This window comes from Sceloporus occidentalis, unplaced genomic scaffold (genome assembly GCF_023333645.1).
Source record: "Sceloporus occidentalis isolate IW3139 unplaced genomic scaffold, rSceOcc1.0.p SCAF_137, whole genome shotgun sequence".
NCBI lineage: Eukaryota > Metazoa > Chordata > Lepidosauria > Squamata > Phrynosomatidae > Sceloporus > Sceloporus occidentalis.
This window is the reverse complement of record NW_028317117.1, coordinates 913363-929510: the sequence shown is the minus strand read 5'-3', so window position 1 is coordinate 929510 and position 16148 is coordinate 913363. Positions and strand designations below refer to the sequence as shown.

The following is a 16148-nucleotide window of genomic DNA, read 5'->3' as shown; positions in this document are numbered from 1 at the left end:
AAGCCGGGCTCTCCTCACCTGGTATTTCTGTTAGTCAGTTTGTTATGTTACATACTACTTGTTACGTCCGGTCTACCCATTGTACAGCGCTACGGAATTTGATGGATTTGATATAATCCATTTATAACAATAAATAATAATAATAATATTTTTTATTTATTTATTAATATTATTATTTTATTATAATTTTTTTATATACCGCCATCATATTCCGTAGCGCTGTACAATGGGTAGACCGGACATAACAAGTAGTATGTAACATAACAAACTGACTTACAGGTGAGGAGAGCCCTGCTGAAAGAGCTTACAATCTACAGGAGTATTGAGCGAACACCAAAACATGGACAGAGAGACCACGCCATTTGTGTCTGACCGAGCAGGTTCCCGACACGTCGATCCGTATTGGAATAACTGATGGTTCATAGTAAAAACAGACAAAAACGTTTATATCCCAACAGATATGGCGTCTGACGGACCCTACAGGATGGACAACGGAGGAATATTTGTATCCAATTGCTTCCCAGCTAGAAGCCTTTTTCGATTGACTAATAGAGGTGCGTTTATTTTCATAGATTGTTTATTATGGTACAAGATCATCATCAGAACACTAAGTTTAACCCCTAGCTATAGTACAGTTCAATGTGTACGTCTTCTCATTCAGCAGAAACCATTTCTATCTGTAACATAATTTACAAAAGGGTCTCTAACCATCAGTTAGCCTTTTACACTTAAACTTGGATCAGCGAACACAACGTGCCATTGGAACACAGGAGTGATGGGAGTGATAAAGGGCCATTGGAACACAGGAGTGATGGGAGTGATAAAGGGCCATTGGAACACAGGAGTGATGGGAGTGATAAAGGGCCATTGGAACACAGGAGTGATGGGAGTGATAAAGGGCCATTAGAACACAGGAGTGATGGGAGTGATAAAGGGCCATTGGAACACAGGAGTGATGGGAGTGATAAAGGGCCATTGGAACACAGGAGTGATGGGAGTGATAAAGGGCCATTAGAACACAGGAGTGATGGGAGTGATAAAGGGCCATCAGAACACAGGAGTGATGGGAGTGATAAAGGGCCATTGGAATACAGGAGTGATGGGAGTGATAAAGGGCCATTGGAACGCAGGAGTGATGGGAGTGATAAAGGGCCATTAGAAAACAGGAGTGATGGGAGTGATAAAGGGCCTCTGTACGCTTATGAAGCGATTCAATTAAAAATCAGCCGTTTCCAGCTACAATAGTCAAATCTGCTTTTCTTTCAAAAACAAGGACATTTCTAAGTGACCCCCAACGTATGTTTTTCTGTAAATATCCTTTTTGATCTGTACATTTCCTAGCCATTTACTAAACACAAAGTATAGGTTAAAAGCTTTCCAACTTGTACACAAGTCATTTTTTGAATATTTTCTTGGAGGCATTTTATTAAGCAAAGCAACAAGTGAAATGATAGATTACGGTTGAATATTTGATTAGATATTACTAGCCCTGCATATCAACAACACAGGTCTTAGCATCCATAGAAACCTCGACAATTCCCCCTTTAAAGGTAAACACTAATTTAAAGAGTAAAAGAGCGCTACACAATGTATACCCGTTGCACACTTATTCCTCCTCAACCACCTAATAGATTGTCAGCTCCCAAGAGCAGGACCCTCTTCTCCTTCATTACTAGTATGTCCTAAGTGTCTCCATGTTATTGTTAATTTATTAAGGTTAATTATTGTTATTTTTTATTATACCCCATTGTTATATCGCGACGGAATCTTCAGGCCCGCTCTATATAATGTTTTCCATCGTGCCACTTGGTAATAACGTTTTGTGTTCCTTGACTGCGATCATACGTCTCTAACACGGTATATTCCACTTTTTACAGGAGCTGGTCATTGGCAGATGGTCCACAAAGCTGCCCCAGAAAGGAGGTTCAGGGCTGTAGTCGGCTCAGCATCATCCAACCAAACCAGCCGCTCCGACCCCGAGAAGACATCGGTCATTCACCGGCAAACCAGGAGCTCCTTACACGGAACTTCGGAGAACCTAGAACGTGTCCTGGATGGCTCGTTTCTGGTGAGTGAATAAAATTCGTCAGGTCTCAGCAGAAAGTTCAATGATTATGAGATACGAGAGGTCTGTGAGCCATAAAGACCAAGAAGAAACAGACTGGACAGGAAGATGAAACCCAGGAAATATTTACCTTACTTGGACAGATAATTTTTACAGCAAGGGAGTCTAGAAATCCTTTAAAGGTCTTTAAAGTGACAATAAATAAATAAATAAAAAGTCACAGTTATTTCTTCAATGCTAAGCTTTCATCCAAGAGATATAAAAAATTCTTCTTATTATTTTTATTATTATATTATTATTTATCGTTTTATATAGCGCCATCAAATTCCGTAGCGCTGTACAATGGGTGGACAGGACATAACAAGTAGTATGTAACATAACAAATTGGTGAGGAGGGCCCGGCTCAAAGAGCTTACAATCTAGAGGGAGTTAGAGGTATCGATAAGTATAATGTACAATGCAGCACATTTTCTGTGTCAGTTGGAGGGTAAAAACCTGGGTGAAACCAAATAAAATTCAGTCGTGTAAAACAGGCCAAAGATGTATAAAGAGAGTAAAGCTCAGCAAGTCGCCCTTCTTTCCTTCAGATGAAAACGCACTTTGTGGCGAGGCCGACAGATCTGTGCTCTGTGGATGCGAGCGACAGGAACCTGACTTCCGTAAGTGTGCAAGCTCCGCGGGCAAGGCCTATAACCCGGATCATGTACCCATCCATCCCTTTTTATATTAAATAACTGTTTTGATACTTTGACACACGAACGCTGAATTAATTTGCCTTAGAACACAGGGGTGTCTGACCTGCGGCCCCTCCAGCTGCTGGAGGACTACATCTCCCATAATGCTCTTTCAGCTAAGGGGCTGGCTGAAGAGTATGGGAGATGTAGTCCTGCAGCAGCTGGAGGGCCGCAGGTTGGTCGGGGCCTCTTCTCGCTAATTACATTTTATTTGTGTAATCCTGTATAGCCTGCTTTAATGATCAGGTTTCCCGTACTTGATCGTTGGTATATCCCGCAGTACCTGCTGCCGTATATTTTCAGATTAGAATTACCAGTTATCTTTTATAAAAAGTTAAACGATATCACAAGAGCTGAAAAAGGAAAATGGGGCAAATTAACACTTTCTGCCCTGTGGAGACCCCAGTGCTAGGAATCCATGGCCGTGCTTCCCTGTCCTGTTGTGTCACTCGTGTTTTCACTCTACATCATGCCACTGCTCATGATGTCACAACGTACTTCTCACGGCGTGACATCGATGGGTTGAAGCTGTAGACTCAGCCCGATTTTAATGGCGTCTTGAGGGGCAGAGGGAAGAAATCTGAAGGTCTTCACTTTTAGCCCAACTTTAACTCTGTTATCATGTAACTCGCGTCCATAAATGCTCATATTTTTTTTCACTAATCTAATACTTTATTCTATATATTTCTTCCTTCGTTTTAAGGCTAAAAGGGACGACTTTGTACAGTTTAATTCCGTGGCATATATAAACGCAGCCGAGAACATGCTGACTTTAGGTAAGCCAATAATTAGATTGCTTTGTAAGCTCAATTAACTTTACATTTAGGGACAGCCAAACCAGATTTCATTTGTATTCAATAATCATTCATGATGGCAAAACGATCTCTGCGCTATTATTGTTTTATTGTCAGAGGATTTTCTCACTTTTCCGGCAATTCGAGAACTGGATTTGTCGATGAACGCTTTGACCGAGATCCGCATAAAACACGGAGACTTCCCCCACCTTGAAGTGAGTCACGTCTCTTTCTGCAAACGTACGTCATTTAATGCATCGGGGAACTTCCATCAAATGTCCTTAACCTCGGACTGACAGCGCTGTTATATACAAGATCCTTCCTTATATTGTATGTGCATTACACAGTGAGGGGATTTAAACATGCGTGGGATAGACATACGGCTCCTGAAGACGAGACCGACGACTGATTAAGGTTTGAGTCTTTACAGCAGGAGAAAACGGGCAGATTAGATGGGGGCCGGACGGGGCCGATCTGCTGTTAAACTCTATGTTTCCTTGTTTAATCGGGATTCCTGGATTCCTGGTACTGTTATATACTCAAACCCTATTTTAGATACATTGTAAAAGCTGTGACAATGACCACTCAGCTTTAGTCATGGACGGCTATTGCCCCCCCCCCCCCCCCCATCTCTGAGTCGACGAATTGAACTGGGGCATTCTTGGGCGTCTCCACCTCCTTTCTTTCCCTTTTTTTTGTAATTCATTATTAACGGATGTTTTCTTTGTGACAGAGCAAGGCGGTATCTTACATGATGAGTTAGGTGGAGACTAGTCTGTAAAAAAAATATAGCATCACCAAAAACACACATACCATCTCCGACCCACCCCACCACCTCCCAGGGACACCCTTCAAAAACACCACCAGTTCCCAATGATAAAACCCATTTTGAAACGGACCCCTTGGGGGGGAGAGGAACTGCCTCCCATACTTGGCATGGAGAAAGCAGAAAAGCGCAAGAATGAGCACCAGGAATAGGTCCACCTCCTTTTTTAGGCTAGTCTCAACAAGTCACCCTGCTTTTGAGTGACGTCGCTTCACAGCCACGTTCTTCTTTCTTTTATTCTAGGTGTTGGACGTTTCATACAATAATCTGACACCAAAGGCCATCTCTCGGCTTAGTTTCCTGCCTCGGCTCCGAGTTCTGCATCTGACTGGGAACAGGCTCACTCATCTCCCGGCGGACATGAGTGTTCCTCACGAGTAAGTAGAGTCCTCTTCTGCATCCAGATTTTTCACCACCATGTATTGTGCCAGCAGCCTATGTAGTAGACTGGAGCCTCACTGGGAAAACCTTAAGGGTTGAGTTAGAAGAACGTAAGGCGTAGGCAAAAAACTACTAAGAGGTGGGAGAATTTATTCCGGTTTGTAGAAAATGCTGTGTTCACCAACTTATATTCTTTTTTAAAACAGCAAAGATCCAGATTTTGTTGGCTTTCCATCGCTGGAGATTCTGATGCTTGAGGACAATAAATTGTCTGATCCTGCCGTGTTTGCGAGCCTGGCCAACCTAAAGAGGTAGGACGCTATATGATCCTCGTAGGAGCCCACGCAGGGACAACGTCTACGTTCTATAGGGCCCTTACTGTATAGATGATGACCGACTCTGGTGACTGAAGGAGATGTCAGGTCAGACACACGTGTGATACAGTACCAGTGCTCAAGGTTTGGTATCTTTGAATCCTGTGTTTTGAGTCAAAAATAGTTAATAAAACCTCATCCTTGTTAACATTTACCTAGTAATGGGTTCACCTTGACAGCCTCCAACACTCTAAAACACATTTAAAGGTGCTGTTCGACCTTTAACCAAATTATGAATTATACGCACATATTCTAGGGATTTCTGGTCTTCTGTTCACAGCCTACGTCAGCTAAACCTCGATAGAAATGGCATCGCAGAAGTCCCATACCTACGTGAAACGGCCCTGGCGACCTCCACGGATAGTCTGTCTGGAGGACAGATAAAACAGGACTCTGACACAGACATGTACGAGAGACGTGGCCAACAAAACATGCCGGAAGCCACGTCAGATGACGGTGGGGACATCAGCTACACTGTGCTCCAGAATGCAAGCGATCCGGATAGAACGCGTATGCAGATTTCTCCTTATCCTTTGTGGGGGGCTATGGTTTCCTTGAATGACTTTTAAAAATGGTTGTAAAATGTGTATTGCGATCATCGGCATAGCGGTTACCGGAAGAGCATGTTGGGTATTTCTCAGTGTCCATATGGATACATTGGCACTGTACATCTCAGCCTTCGCCGCCAAGTCCCCCGCTCTTACCATTCTCTTTCCTCCACTCTACTTCTGTTCTCAGTCATCAATCTGGTTCCTTCTTCCCAAATCCCATCCTGATCTTCCACTCCCCTTTTCCCCAGGGCTAGATAAGCCAAGGGGCAGATGGAGCAATTGCTCCTGGGACACAGAGTGGTAGGGACCCCTGAGCCCCCATCTTGTAGTAGTTGAGTAGACCTAGAGGGGAACTTTTTGTATAAGTGTTCCAGGGCCCCAAGCTCCTTAATCTTGCCTTGTCCCCAGGACTTCCACTGGTTTCTCTTTTATCCCGCCCTGGTGGTGACTCCTATACTCTCCCCTCGTCCTACATATTCCATGCACGTTCCTTATTTCACCCCTTTATACCTTCTCCCTCTGCCAAAAGGCCACATTGTCTGTACATAGTCCTCTCTGATTGCTAAACCTTAGGGCTGGTTTGTTGCTGACCAGCGATGTTGAGAGGACATTTTTTTTTTTTTATAGTGAATACGTCAACAGCGACCAGCTATGGAGCGCATGTGCAGAAAATAATTGTATTTACAAGCAGGAGATGAATTATTGAATAAATTAAAGTTATTTTGTTTAGGCAAATGTTAAGGAACTGGAAATCAGATTATAAACATTCCTTCTATTTTTTATTTATTTCCAGATGTTATATTTTCCTCAACTTACAGCTCACCCAACAGGCATTTGCCGGTAAATATCCATTTTTCGTACTTCTAACTATTTATTTTTAAACGGCGATACGATATGGTCACGGTGTATTTAGCTGCCTTGCTCGGAGTGTTCTGTGGCGGAGTGCTTTATGCCACTCCGGCCAACTCTTGGCATTGTGCACATATACTGTATGATCTTCGGCTTTTTGTCCAGCTGCTCGGCCATGGAAACCGATTTCATGAAGCCTCCGACACACAGAGCTTGCGCTGATGTTGCTTCCTGAGACAGTTTGGATCTCTATAGTGAGAGATGTTACAGAGGACAGGTGATTTTAACACGGTACTTGTGGCGATCCCATGAGAACACCACATTTAAGGTCAATGAGCACTTCAGTACGACCCAATCTACTGCCGATGTTTGTCTATGGAGAAAGCTGCTGATGTCCTTGATTTTATGCACCTGAGTGCAGCTGAAACTCCTAAACTCAATAGTAAGGAGAGGGGAATCCACATACTTCTGGTCATACGGTGTATTCGTGAATTTTCCTAGTAAGCTTATAGCCGATTGGACCATACCATTGTTTGTATTGGTAATAAGATCACGTTTTTGCACCTAAAGCTGAACCTTAAAACTTTTAGTGCCCCCATCCGCCGTTGGTCCGTGGAAGGAACCAGGTCAACTTTGGTGTAAACTTTCTGAAAATCACCCGGGATTTCCGCCGTGTATTAAATGATTTGTCTGGTGTTTGTCGGTTGCACAGCTAATATATAGAAATAAACCTCAATCTGCAGATACGGGAAACGTTCAACTCAACCAAATTCTGCGGTCACATTAATAAAGTCACGGCTCCGGATCAAATACTACGGAGAAGAACTATACACCTCTAACGGGGAGAGTGGGTCTACCTATGGATCTGTGTTTCGGGTGTTAAAACTTGATTAATACGCTTGTTATTTTTTTTTCTTCTTTTTTTTTACCAGAAATTCACTGTTACGCCCAGAAATTCTTCCTTTCTGCCCAGCAGTACGCTTTCTGCCATGGCTTCAACAGACAGTTCGAGTCAGATCTTCTCCCCACCCTTCCCAAATCTTAGACACCTGAGCCTGGTGGATAACAAGGTATATTTTACATATTTCTGGATAAATCTAGAACTGATGTGAGCCGAAACCTCTTCCATGGTCCCTCCTTTGAAAGCCTTTATCAGGTCCACAAAGTATCACGTGTCCTGGGCAGGACTGGCCAATGAAGGGCAGGACTGGCCAATCAAGGTCAGGACTGGCCAATCAAGGGCAGGAGTGGTCAATGAAGGGCAGCCCTGGCATCTTAAGGCCAGTGGCAGCCCGATGATGTAAGTGTGTCCAACCATACACTTAATACCATTTAAGATCTCATCTAAAGTTTGGGATTATGTCCGTAGCTGCAGAGTTCGTAAACGCGTTTCGCTCTGTACTCTCCCGTGTCTCAAAGAGGCAGCGCTGCGTGTGGAGCGTGTCTCGTGTTAATCGAACATGTTATAATCTATGTTCCTCAGATTGCATACGAAGAGGACCTGTTAGCGGTGGCTCTTTTCCCCTCCTTGGAGGAGCTGCTAATTCACAGGAACCCCCTAACCACCCACAGAAAAGGTAATTGGGGTAATTGTTTATCTAACAATCTATTCTCACAAAACAAAGGAGAAAGGGTGAAAATACACAAAAAATATCACAACGTTTAGAAAGCGACAATATAATTATTCATTTAACAAAGCAAGAATTCAGCGCATGCCCAGCAAATGCCATTTAAACAACACAGATCTACGGCATAAATACTGGGGATTCCGCCACATATCGCTTCCCCCGCCACCGCGTCAAAGTACCCCAAGTGTGACGAGTCTTTTCGATGAGCTGAATCAGTGGGACTGCACTGCATTTTAACCCAAAAGAGGCTCTCAAGCAATTTAAAGCCCTCTTCGGGCACCATTGATGAGCTTCCTGTGTGGCAGGAGGAGCGGCTCAACCCTAAGGAGCAGAACCTGCAAATATAGCACAATAAATATACAAAAGTAGTGTTTACGGTAACGTGGATCACGCATAGTTGTTGGAAACTCTGACTGTATATCATTTGAACGGACAGGTGATTCCACTTTGCTTCGGAGTTTCCTCCAGGAACGCTTGGGGATCAGCGTTATCCGAATGAAAACGGCTGGAACTCCCAAACCGCACATTTTTATACCGGTGAAAGAAACAAGGAAGGTAGGAGGAAACTGGACTTTCTGCAACGTATGGAATCAAGTAGCGCATTTGTTGGCGGCGTGTGAGGACACCCCGCATATTTATATAGCGCCAGCAGATTCCGTGGCGCAGTACAATCAGAGTCAATAAAATAAATTAAAATCACACACAACAGTAAACCGGTAGAAAAGGAGAAGAGTATTAGAAACCCACCTTATGTGTATACACATACACGTGCAGCGCTACGGCGTCTGCTGGCGTTATATCTTACCCTTAACATCCTGTTCTCCGGATCCGTATGATTATTCCCCCCTTATTAAGTTATCTCTCGTCTAGGGTTGAGCTGCCGATTGCTGTGGATTCAGGCAGTTTTTGTAAAGGTGGGAGAGGGAAGAAAAACTTCAGAGAAAGGAAATTGATTTTGTAATGCTGGCTCTGCCACAGGCTGCCACCCATTGATACCTCCAGATGTATTCAATGTAAAGGCTACAAGGACAGTTCCCCATTAAAGCATTGATCCAACCATACAGAACAATTTCATTGTTTACAGACACTCTAAATGTGTTTACAGGTAAAAACTCACGTCCCGAAGATCCCCAAACAGCCTCTAATGTTGGAGCCGCCATCGTACCCCTTTCTGGGATTCCTGTTTGATCGCAGTGGCCCGACGAGCAGCGAAACTCAATATCGGAGGTCGCCCGGTCCTCTTCCTCCTATCAGAACATCCACACAGCCGGAGAACGATGAAGCCCAACACACGAGTCATGGCGTTTCTCCAGAAACATCAGGGGAGGAAGAAATTCTCCCCGGCTCTGATCCTGCCGTGGAGTCTGTCTTTATGACCCAGGTTTGAATGTTCCTCCACATCTCTAACCTCTGAGTTTCTTCTGGCTTCTATCTCCGTAACCATTTTATTATCCGCTTGATACCCCCGCGACCCCTTCTTCCCCTCTCCTCGTACCGGTTCAAAATAGTTTAGAAAGGGCACTTCTGACCAGTTGTGTGGGGGGGGCAGTGATGGCGCAGACTAGCTGTTGAAGTTGGGGGGGGGACGGGACAATTTTTCGCACCAGGGCCCCATGCTTTCTGAATTACGCCCCTGCCTGAGAGGTGAGCAACCCGGTAGATATAACATCCCTGGGGCAGATCTGTCAGTTTAGCACTCAAAGCTATTTAGGGTAACGGCTTGGAAAATGTAGGATCTCGGAAAAGCGCCAGATCTGCTCCTTGAGATGACACAAGTGGGCTTAAGCCCACCCTAACGTGAGACAAGGCCAGAGATTACGTAAGATTTTGCTTCATAGCAGACTAGACAGGCAAGAAGCTTTTTTAGATCGGTTCGGAATATGACGGTGTCTATCAATCAGTCATAAAGTCCAGGAGGGGAGGTTCATTTCAAAGGAGGAGAAATGTTAGAACAAGAGGCTATATTTTAAAGCTAGAGAGTCAGAGGCTTAGATGGAATGTAAGCAAGTGTTACTTTAAGTGGAACAGCCTCCCAGCAGAAGTGGTAGAGGGTAATACAGTGAGGGGATTAAACATGCATGGGATAGACATACGGCTCCTGAATCTAAGACTGATTAAAGTTTGAGTCTTTATATGGGGAGATGTAGACTAGACGGGACAAATATCTGTCATCAAATTGTATGTTTTTAGGATAATATAAAGGTGATTATTGTTGGCCTTATTTGCATGCGCCTACCCAGAATCCCTTGTGGTTGTGGCAGCACCATGACATTTCTGAGGGCAAAAAAAGCCTTCTGGCTTGTCTGGTGTCTGTAGATGAGTGTTTAATAAGACTTCTACTACCCCTAGGATAATATACAATCTGCTGTGTCTGTATTAACCCTTTCCTGGTGTTTTCTGACAGTTTTCAGCAGAAGTTCTTAGCACGTTTTCTTCTTTTCTGTAGGTGGATAATGTGCTAGATTCCCAGCGCATTCCCAGACGAGTTTCTGCAAGTCATTTAGATGTCGAGAAAGAAGAAGTTGTAGTGGCGCAAAAAGACATCCCAGAAAAGTTTAAAGGCTATGAAGAGTTATTTGATGTGAAGACGGACCCGGCGTTCAAAGAACCCGTAGGTAAGATGATTTACTCTTTTGAGTAATATCAGCTCTCCAAGATGTTCAGTGTAATGACCTGTTTTTATTTTATTTTGCCCCAAATAACTCCCTTTATCCGCAGATCTGGAGACGCCGTTGTTGTCAGTCATGTGATATTTTGGGTGACTTTTCCTGCTCTAACACCACACTGAGCTGATGCTTTATGGCAATGCTAATGAAGTCCGTTTCTCCATAGACTTTCATTAATCAGAGAGTCTGGCTGGGTGATTAACACTGAGCCATTCTATTGTTTCCCCAGGCAGTATGATAAGGAGTCAGGGTGTTTGTCTAGTAGATCGGGCTCAAAAAAGAAAATAGAGCAATATTTTTGAAAAAAAATGGTGGGAATTCTCATTTAAGTCAACGTTTCTCTATGGAACTCAACTCAATGGAAGTCTTAGCAACTTGTCTTTCCTACTCAGATGTACAGAAGAACATTATGTGAATAGAATAAAAATAATAATTATTATTTATTAAAAATCTCAATGCTCATTTATCTGTCAATCTGTCGAAAATGAAACTATTTTAAGGCACATTTATTGGGGTTTAGTCCCAGCATTCCTCCAATACATTTTTTTAAGAACATATTTTTTATGGGATACTAATAATTAAATAAATGAGTGGGAGATCCTCCTTTAAGGTAACGTTAGGCTTCGCATAAATTCAGTAGGAGATTGTAGGCACCAGGTTCCTTCACAGTTCCCCTGGAAATCAGAGCCGCCATTATGGTTAATCCAGAAGATAAAAACATTGTTTTCAGTGAGAAATGTTAGTTGTAGAGCACCATCAGATTCCATAGTACTGTCACCACTCTCGCTTACAGGGATCCAGAACAGCGACAGGGCTCTGGAATCACCAGTTTCGTCGTTTGTGATATACCCAACTCACAGAGCATCACGTGTCTGTATTATATATATATATATATATATATATAAATTATATCATGAACGATGCTAACGTTTTGGAATAAGATCTAGAATAGCTATTGTGCTTTAGTATCTCGGGTACCGAAATCCCAAATTATACTGTGTCTGTGTTATAGGGATCCAGAACAAATGCCACATTTCTAGAATAGCACCTTCTACTGTACTCAAGGATCCAGAACAACGTCAGGGTATAGAACTCTCAGTATCTCACGTACCGATATCCCAAAGATTACCGTGCATGTGTTACAGGGATCCAGAACAACGTCAAGGCTCTGGAATATGCTCTGAAGCACCTGCTTTTATGCAGGGACTTTAAGCCACGGCTGCCTCGTATCCAGAAAACATCTGTGCTGAATGAAGTTAAGGTAAGACTTGCATTTAAGAAAAGGTAGAAGGTTTATGTTTACACCTTTCAGACCTCTTCTAGATTGTAAGATCTTTGGGCAGAGCTGCTGTCACCCTTTGTCTCCGTAAATCCAAATTCTTACGTTTGTCCCTTTAAATATATATATATTTTTTGGTGCTTTTATGACCTTGTCATCGGGGTACAGCCATAACCCTTCCTCTCCTTCCCACTCTAGGCTTGGAGGCAGCCTACTGACACTGTGCACAATACAATCCGCCGGTTGTATTTTTAATTAGCGAAAACACAGCCGCGTGTATTGATTATGAAAGCAGACTTAACGACCGCTGTTTAAAGCTGTGTCTTCAGGATTCGAGATGTAACACTCTTGATTGTGTATTACAGGCGCTGCCTAATAAACACAAGGCTGATCCCGTACCGAGACCCACGGACATGGCTGTCGTAGCCAGCAACAAGGTAAGGGCATCAAACCCAGGCGCAAAACTGGCGAAAAATTGTAATAGCGCCAGTATCCTCTGAAACGCCAAAAAAGTAATTGTGTAAAGAGAGGGTGAACCACCACGCCATGCGACGTCGTGCTTCTCATACATACTTGTTGAGTGTTTTGCCCCCGAATAAACAAAAGTATCCAGCAAATCCGAGTGGCGGGATCGCATCTGCAGCACATGAAGCACAGGGAACAGAATTTGGTGGCTGATTGGCCAGCTGTGGTTTTTCCCCCACCTTTCTATGTGCGAAGGCTGGTCCTGTGGGACCCATCAAAAAACTTGAGAGTGCGGGCGGTTTTTTCAGGTGGGAGCGGGCGGTCAGACGATGTACCTGCGGGTCCCAGTAATCCCGCAAAGGCTGCCTTCGCGTTGCTCCCACACATCGTCGCTTCTCTTGTTCCACCCAGGAACCCAGCGGAGTCACGTGAATTTACGTTACATCACATGACTCCGCTCTGGCGGGACAAGCGAAGAGAGACGCTGTGTGCGAGCAACGCGAAGGGGTGGGGGAGTTTGTATGAACGAGTATGCGTGATTGAGGGAGTGAATGATTAGTATCTGTGAATGAGTGAGTATATGAATGAGTAAATTAATGTTTCTGAATGATGCTTGTCGGGAGCGGGCGGGATTGGACACTTATGTTGCGGGAGCGGGCGGGATTGGACACACGTTGCGGGAGCAGGATTAAGAAAACAGTCCCGCACAGGGCTCTAGCTCAGATTATAAAATGTATCAAGGGACCCCGTCCAGAAAGGCCCCTTTTAAGTAACGTATTAAAAACATTATCTGTATTTTCTTTGACGCCTTTTAGAGTGATCTAAAAACGCGTTCCTCGCCTCGGAAGAGCAAACGGGAGGTCGCGGCGGAAGTGATAACAAGTATGAGAGAAACAACGCAAGTAACGCAGGAACCGCTAGGTGCGTATCCTGACTCACTACAAACATACAAACTATGCACGGACCTGCAGGAAGGGCTGTGCTGGCCCTGTATAATGTATACTTAATGTGGGGAGATTTCTAGAAATCAATTTCAATGATTAATCTATGCATTATACAGGACATTCTTCCCGGAAAGACCCGATAGGGTTAGCCTTTCTTAACGCAGAACATAGAAGTTAGGTGTCAGATAAGAACAGTTGAGCCTGTCCGGTCTATCCGTTTTTCCTGCTGCAAAGACCTTAATCAGTCGTCGGTCTTGTCATAAATTTAGGAGCCATATCCCTACCCCATGCGTGTTTAAATTCTGTATTAACCTCTACCACTTATGCTGGGAGGCTGTTCCACTTATCTTCCACCCTCTCAGTAAAGTAAAACTTCCTTCTATTCCGTCTCTACAATTTATACCCAAGACTAAGCTTAGACGATCGACTGAAGATCATTTACAAAATTATTTTGAGTTCTGTAAACATATTGCCCGATATAATAACCCATCCTGAAATGTCTTCTGATATACCGCGTCATTTTCTTTTTAGCCACAGGTTTGGTTTTAACCAAACAAAAAGTAGCATTTTCGCCCTTATTTTATGTCATTCGCAGAGCGCATGCTGAAAAATTCCAGCAAAGATCGCAAAAAAGCCCAACAGCTCCTGAACGAACTGCAGCAAAAGTACAGGACGTTCTACGCGGAGACGGTAAAGCGAGCCGCCGAACTGGAGTGCAGCCTCCTAGACACCGCGCGGAGGCTCAGGGAGGCTGAAGAGCAGCTGGGAACCATGGAGGACGGGGTGAAGTCGGGGGAAAGGTGACCACAGGCGGCCAGGCACACAAATTCCAGCAATCCGGTTAATTCCTGGCAAAAAAAAAAAAAAAAAAAAAGCAGTCAGGAAGATTTTGTGCGGCGGATTTCCATAATGGGGTAAATTCAAATAAACGTAAAAATCATGATTGGCTTTTTTTTGTTCTTTTCTGCGGACCGTTCACTTGGATGTAATCCTCAGATCCTTTTGGTTTTCTGAAAGTTAGTTTTCATCGTTTAGCTCATGCTTAATAACACAACGGAGAAAAATCCTCAACGCTTTGGGATTTGCCTGCAGATCGGCCCCGTTCTCCTGTTTTGCCTGCCGTAAAGACTCAAACCTTAATCAGCCCTTGGTCTCAGAATAGCTTGATGTCTATTCCATTCTGTTCCTTTATTGTATCAGCCTCTACCACTTCGGCAGGGAGGACGTTCTACGTATCTACCACCCTGTAAGAAACGATCCCCCTATTTTCTTCAGTTCCTTAGGGAATATGTGATGTATTGAAACGTACACAGGTGTATAAAAACATTCTGTTTTTATTTTTCATGTATTTTGCCCCCGGTCTGCAGTTTAAGGACATTTATTGGGGGAATACGACATAAAACACACTTGTTCTGCGCTGCACCACTTTGTACCGTACTGCAGTTAACCCCTTCAAGACAAGGCGTTTTTTACACCATAAACACCCAAGCTTGTATGGTTAATTCTTTTTTTTTTTTAGTGTAACTGCCAAATTATTTCAAGGTTTCTTATTAAGCCATATTCATATTAGTGATTATTATTTACGGGGGGCTTGTTAAACTCTTATAATCAGTGCAGCCATGTTCTTGCTTAAATATGACAGACAGACAGACAGACCACTGCTCGCCCTTACCTAGTGGAGACCTGTCTGCACTGCCTGCCGCTGCCGCCACCAGGTCACATAACACGGGCGCCTGTATTCACTCCCAGCACTCTCATCAGCACCCTTTGTAGCCAAGAAGTGGGGCAGCTCCCCTGCTTCCAGAAAGTGATTCAGTCACAACCGGGAGCTGGCAGCCAAGGTTTGTTGAGAAGGGGGGGGGGGGGGCACGCCAACGTCTTATGCTCACGCACACTGACCCCTTACAGTAACACGCTAACCTTCTTTGATCTACCCTGTTGCATCCACTGCAAAGAGTCATACAGAGTTACTGAATCAAGTACAAACCCAGATTTCTTCCCGATGGGTCGAGAGATAATCACGACGCTGTCACTAGCAAAGAAATGCAAACACAGGACGATCATCGATAGGAAACTTAATCGGAAGGTTAATAAAGGCATATGGCTCTATGGGGGGGGGGAATTCCTTGTTTGTGATTTACCACGACAGCCGACCGACAACCCTTTTAAAAACTGTACACAATGTTTTATTGAGCATATTTCACATAGGCAGACAGTGAAACGCTTATATTACACCAGCACATGGGAAAATATATTTCACGATTAGTGTTATATGCACGTTCATCGCGTAGCATTTGCACTTTATCCTAACGTCACTCAACCTTCGCACTGAAAAGGGTTATTATTTACCAAACATCCATCCAGCTCCTCTATACATCTTAAGGCAGCAGAATGTCGCTGGGCACCGCCAGCACCCGCGAATACCCCCCCCCGACAGTATTAACATTAATAAAAATGACATGTGGCCCTTAATGGGTTAGTCCTCCACCTTCGCCAACGGATAGAAACCCACAAGCTATATCTAGCAGTGCCCCCCCTGTGGACAGAAAGAGGCTGCCAAGTAGTTTTTGGGGGTGTAGCCTATAAGTGAGT

General features: G+C 43.9%; 1 protein-coding gene across 1 annotated transcript; it reads left to right on the top strand.

Moving 5' to 3' along the window:
* The first annotated feature begins 460 nt into the window (after positions 1-460).
* Positions 461-14360, top strand: LOC149281198 (X-ray radiation resistance-associated protein 1-like). The gene is made up of 16 exons (XM_089499548.1): positions 461-554; positions 1878-2068; positions 2653-2724; positions 4663-4796; positions 5007-5111; positions 5455-5684; positions 6519-6565; positions 7507-7644; positions 8058-8151; positions 8639-8757; positions 9308-9583; positions 10649-10817; positions 11993-12129; positions 12513-12584; positions 13428-13533; positions 14152-14360. The coding sequence occupies exons 1-16, from the start codon at positions 461-463 to the stop codon at positions 14358-14360; spliced, it is 2193 nt and encodes a 730-aa protein (XP_089355674.1).
* The last annotated feature ends 1788 nt before the right edge of the window (positions 14361-16148 follow it).

What these genes read in the sequence shown, in the direction of transcription:
- LOC149281198 (XM_089499548.1), top strand. Translation starts at nt 461, where the DNA reads ATGGCGTCTGACGGACCCTACAGGATGGACAACGGAGGAATATTTGTA. An exon ending in CCTAACCACCCACAGAAAAG is followed by an intron (nt 8,152 to 8,638) that starts GTAATTGGGGTA and finishes TTGAACGGACAG; the next exon opens with GTGATTCCACTTTGCTTCGG. An exon ending in AGTCTGTCTTTATGACCCAG is followed by an intron (nt 9,584 to 10,648) that starts GTTTGAATGTTC and finishes TCTTTTCTGTAG; the next exon opens with GTGGATAATGTGCTAGATTC.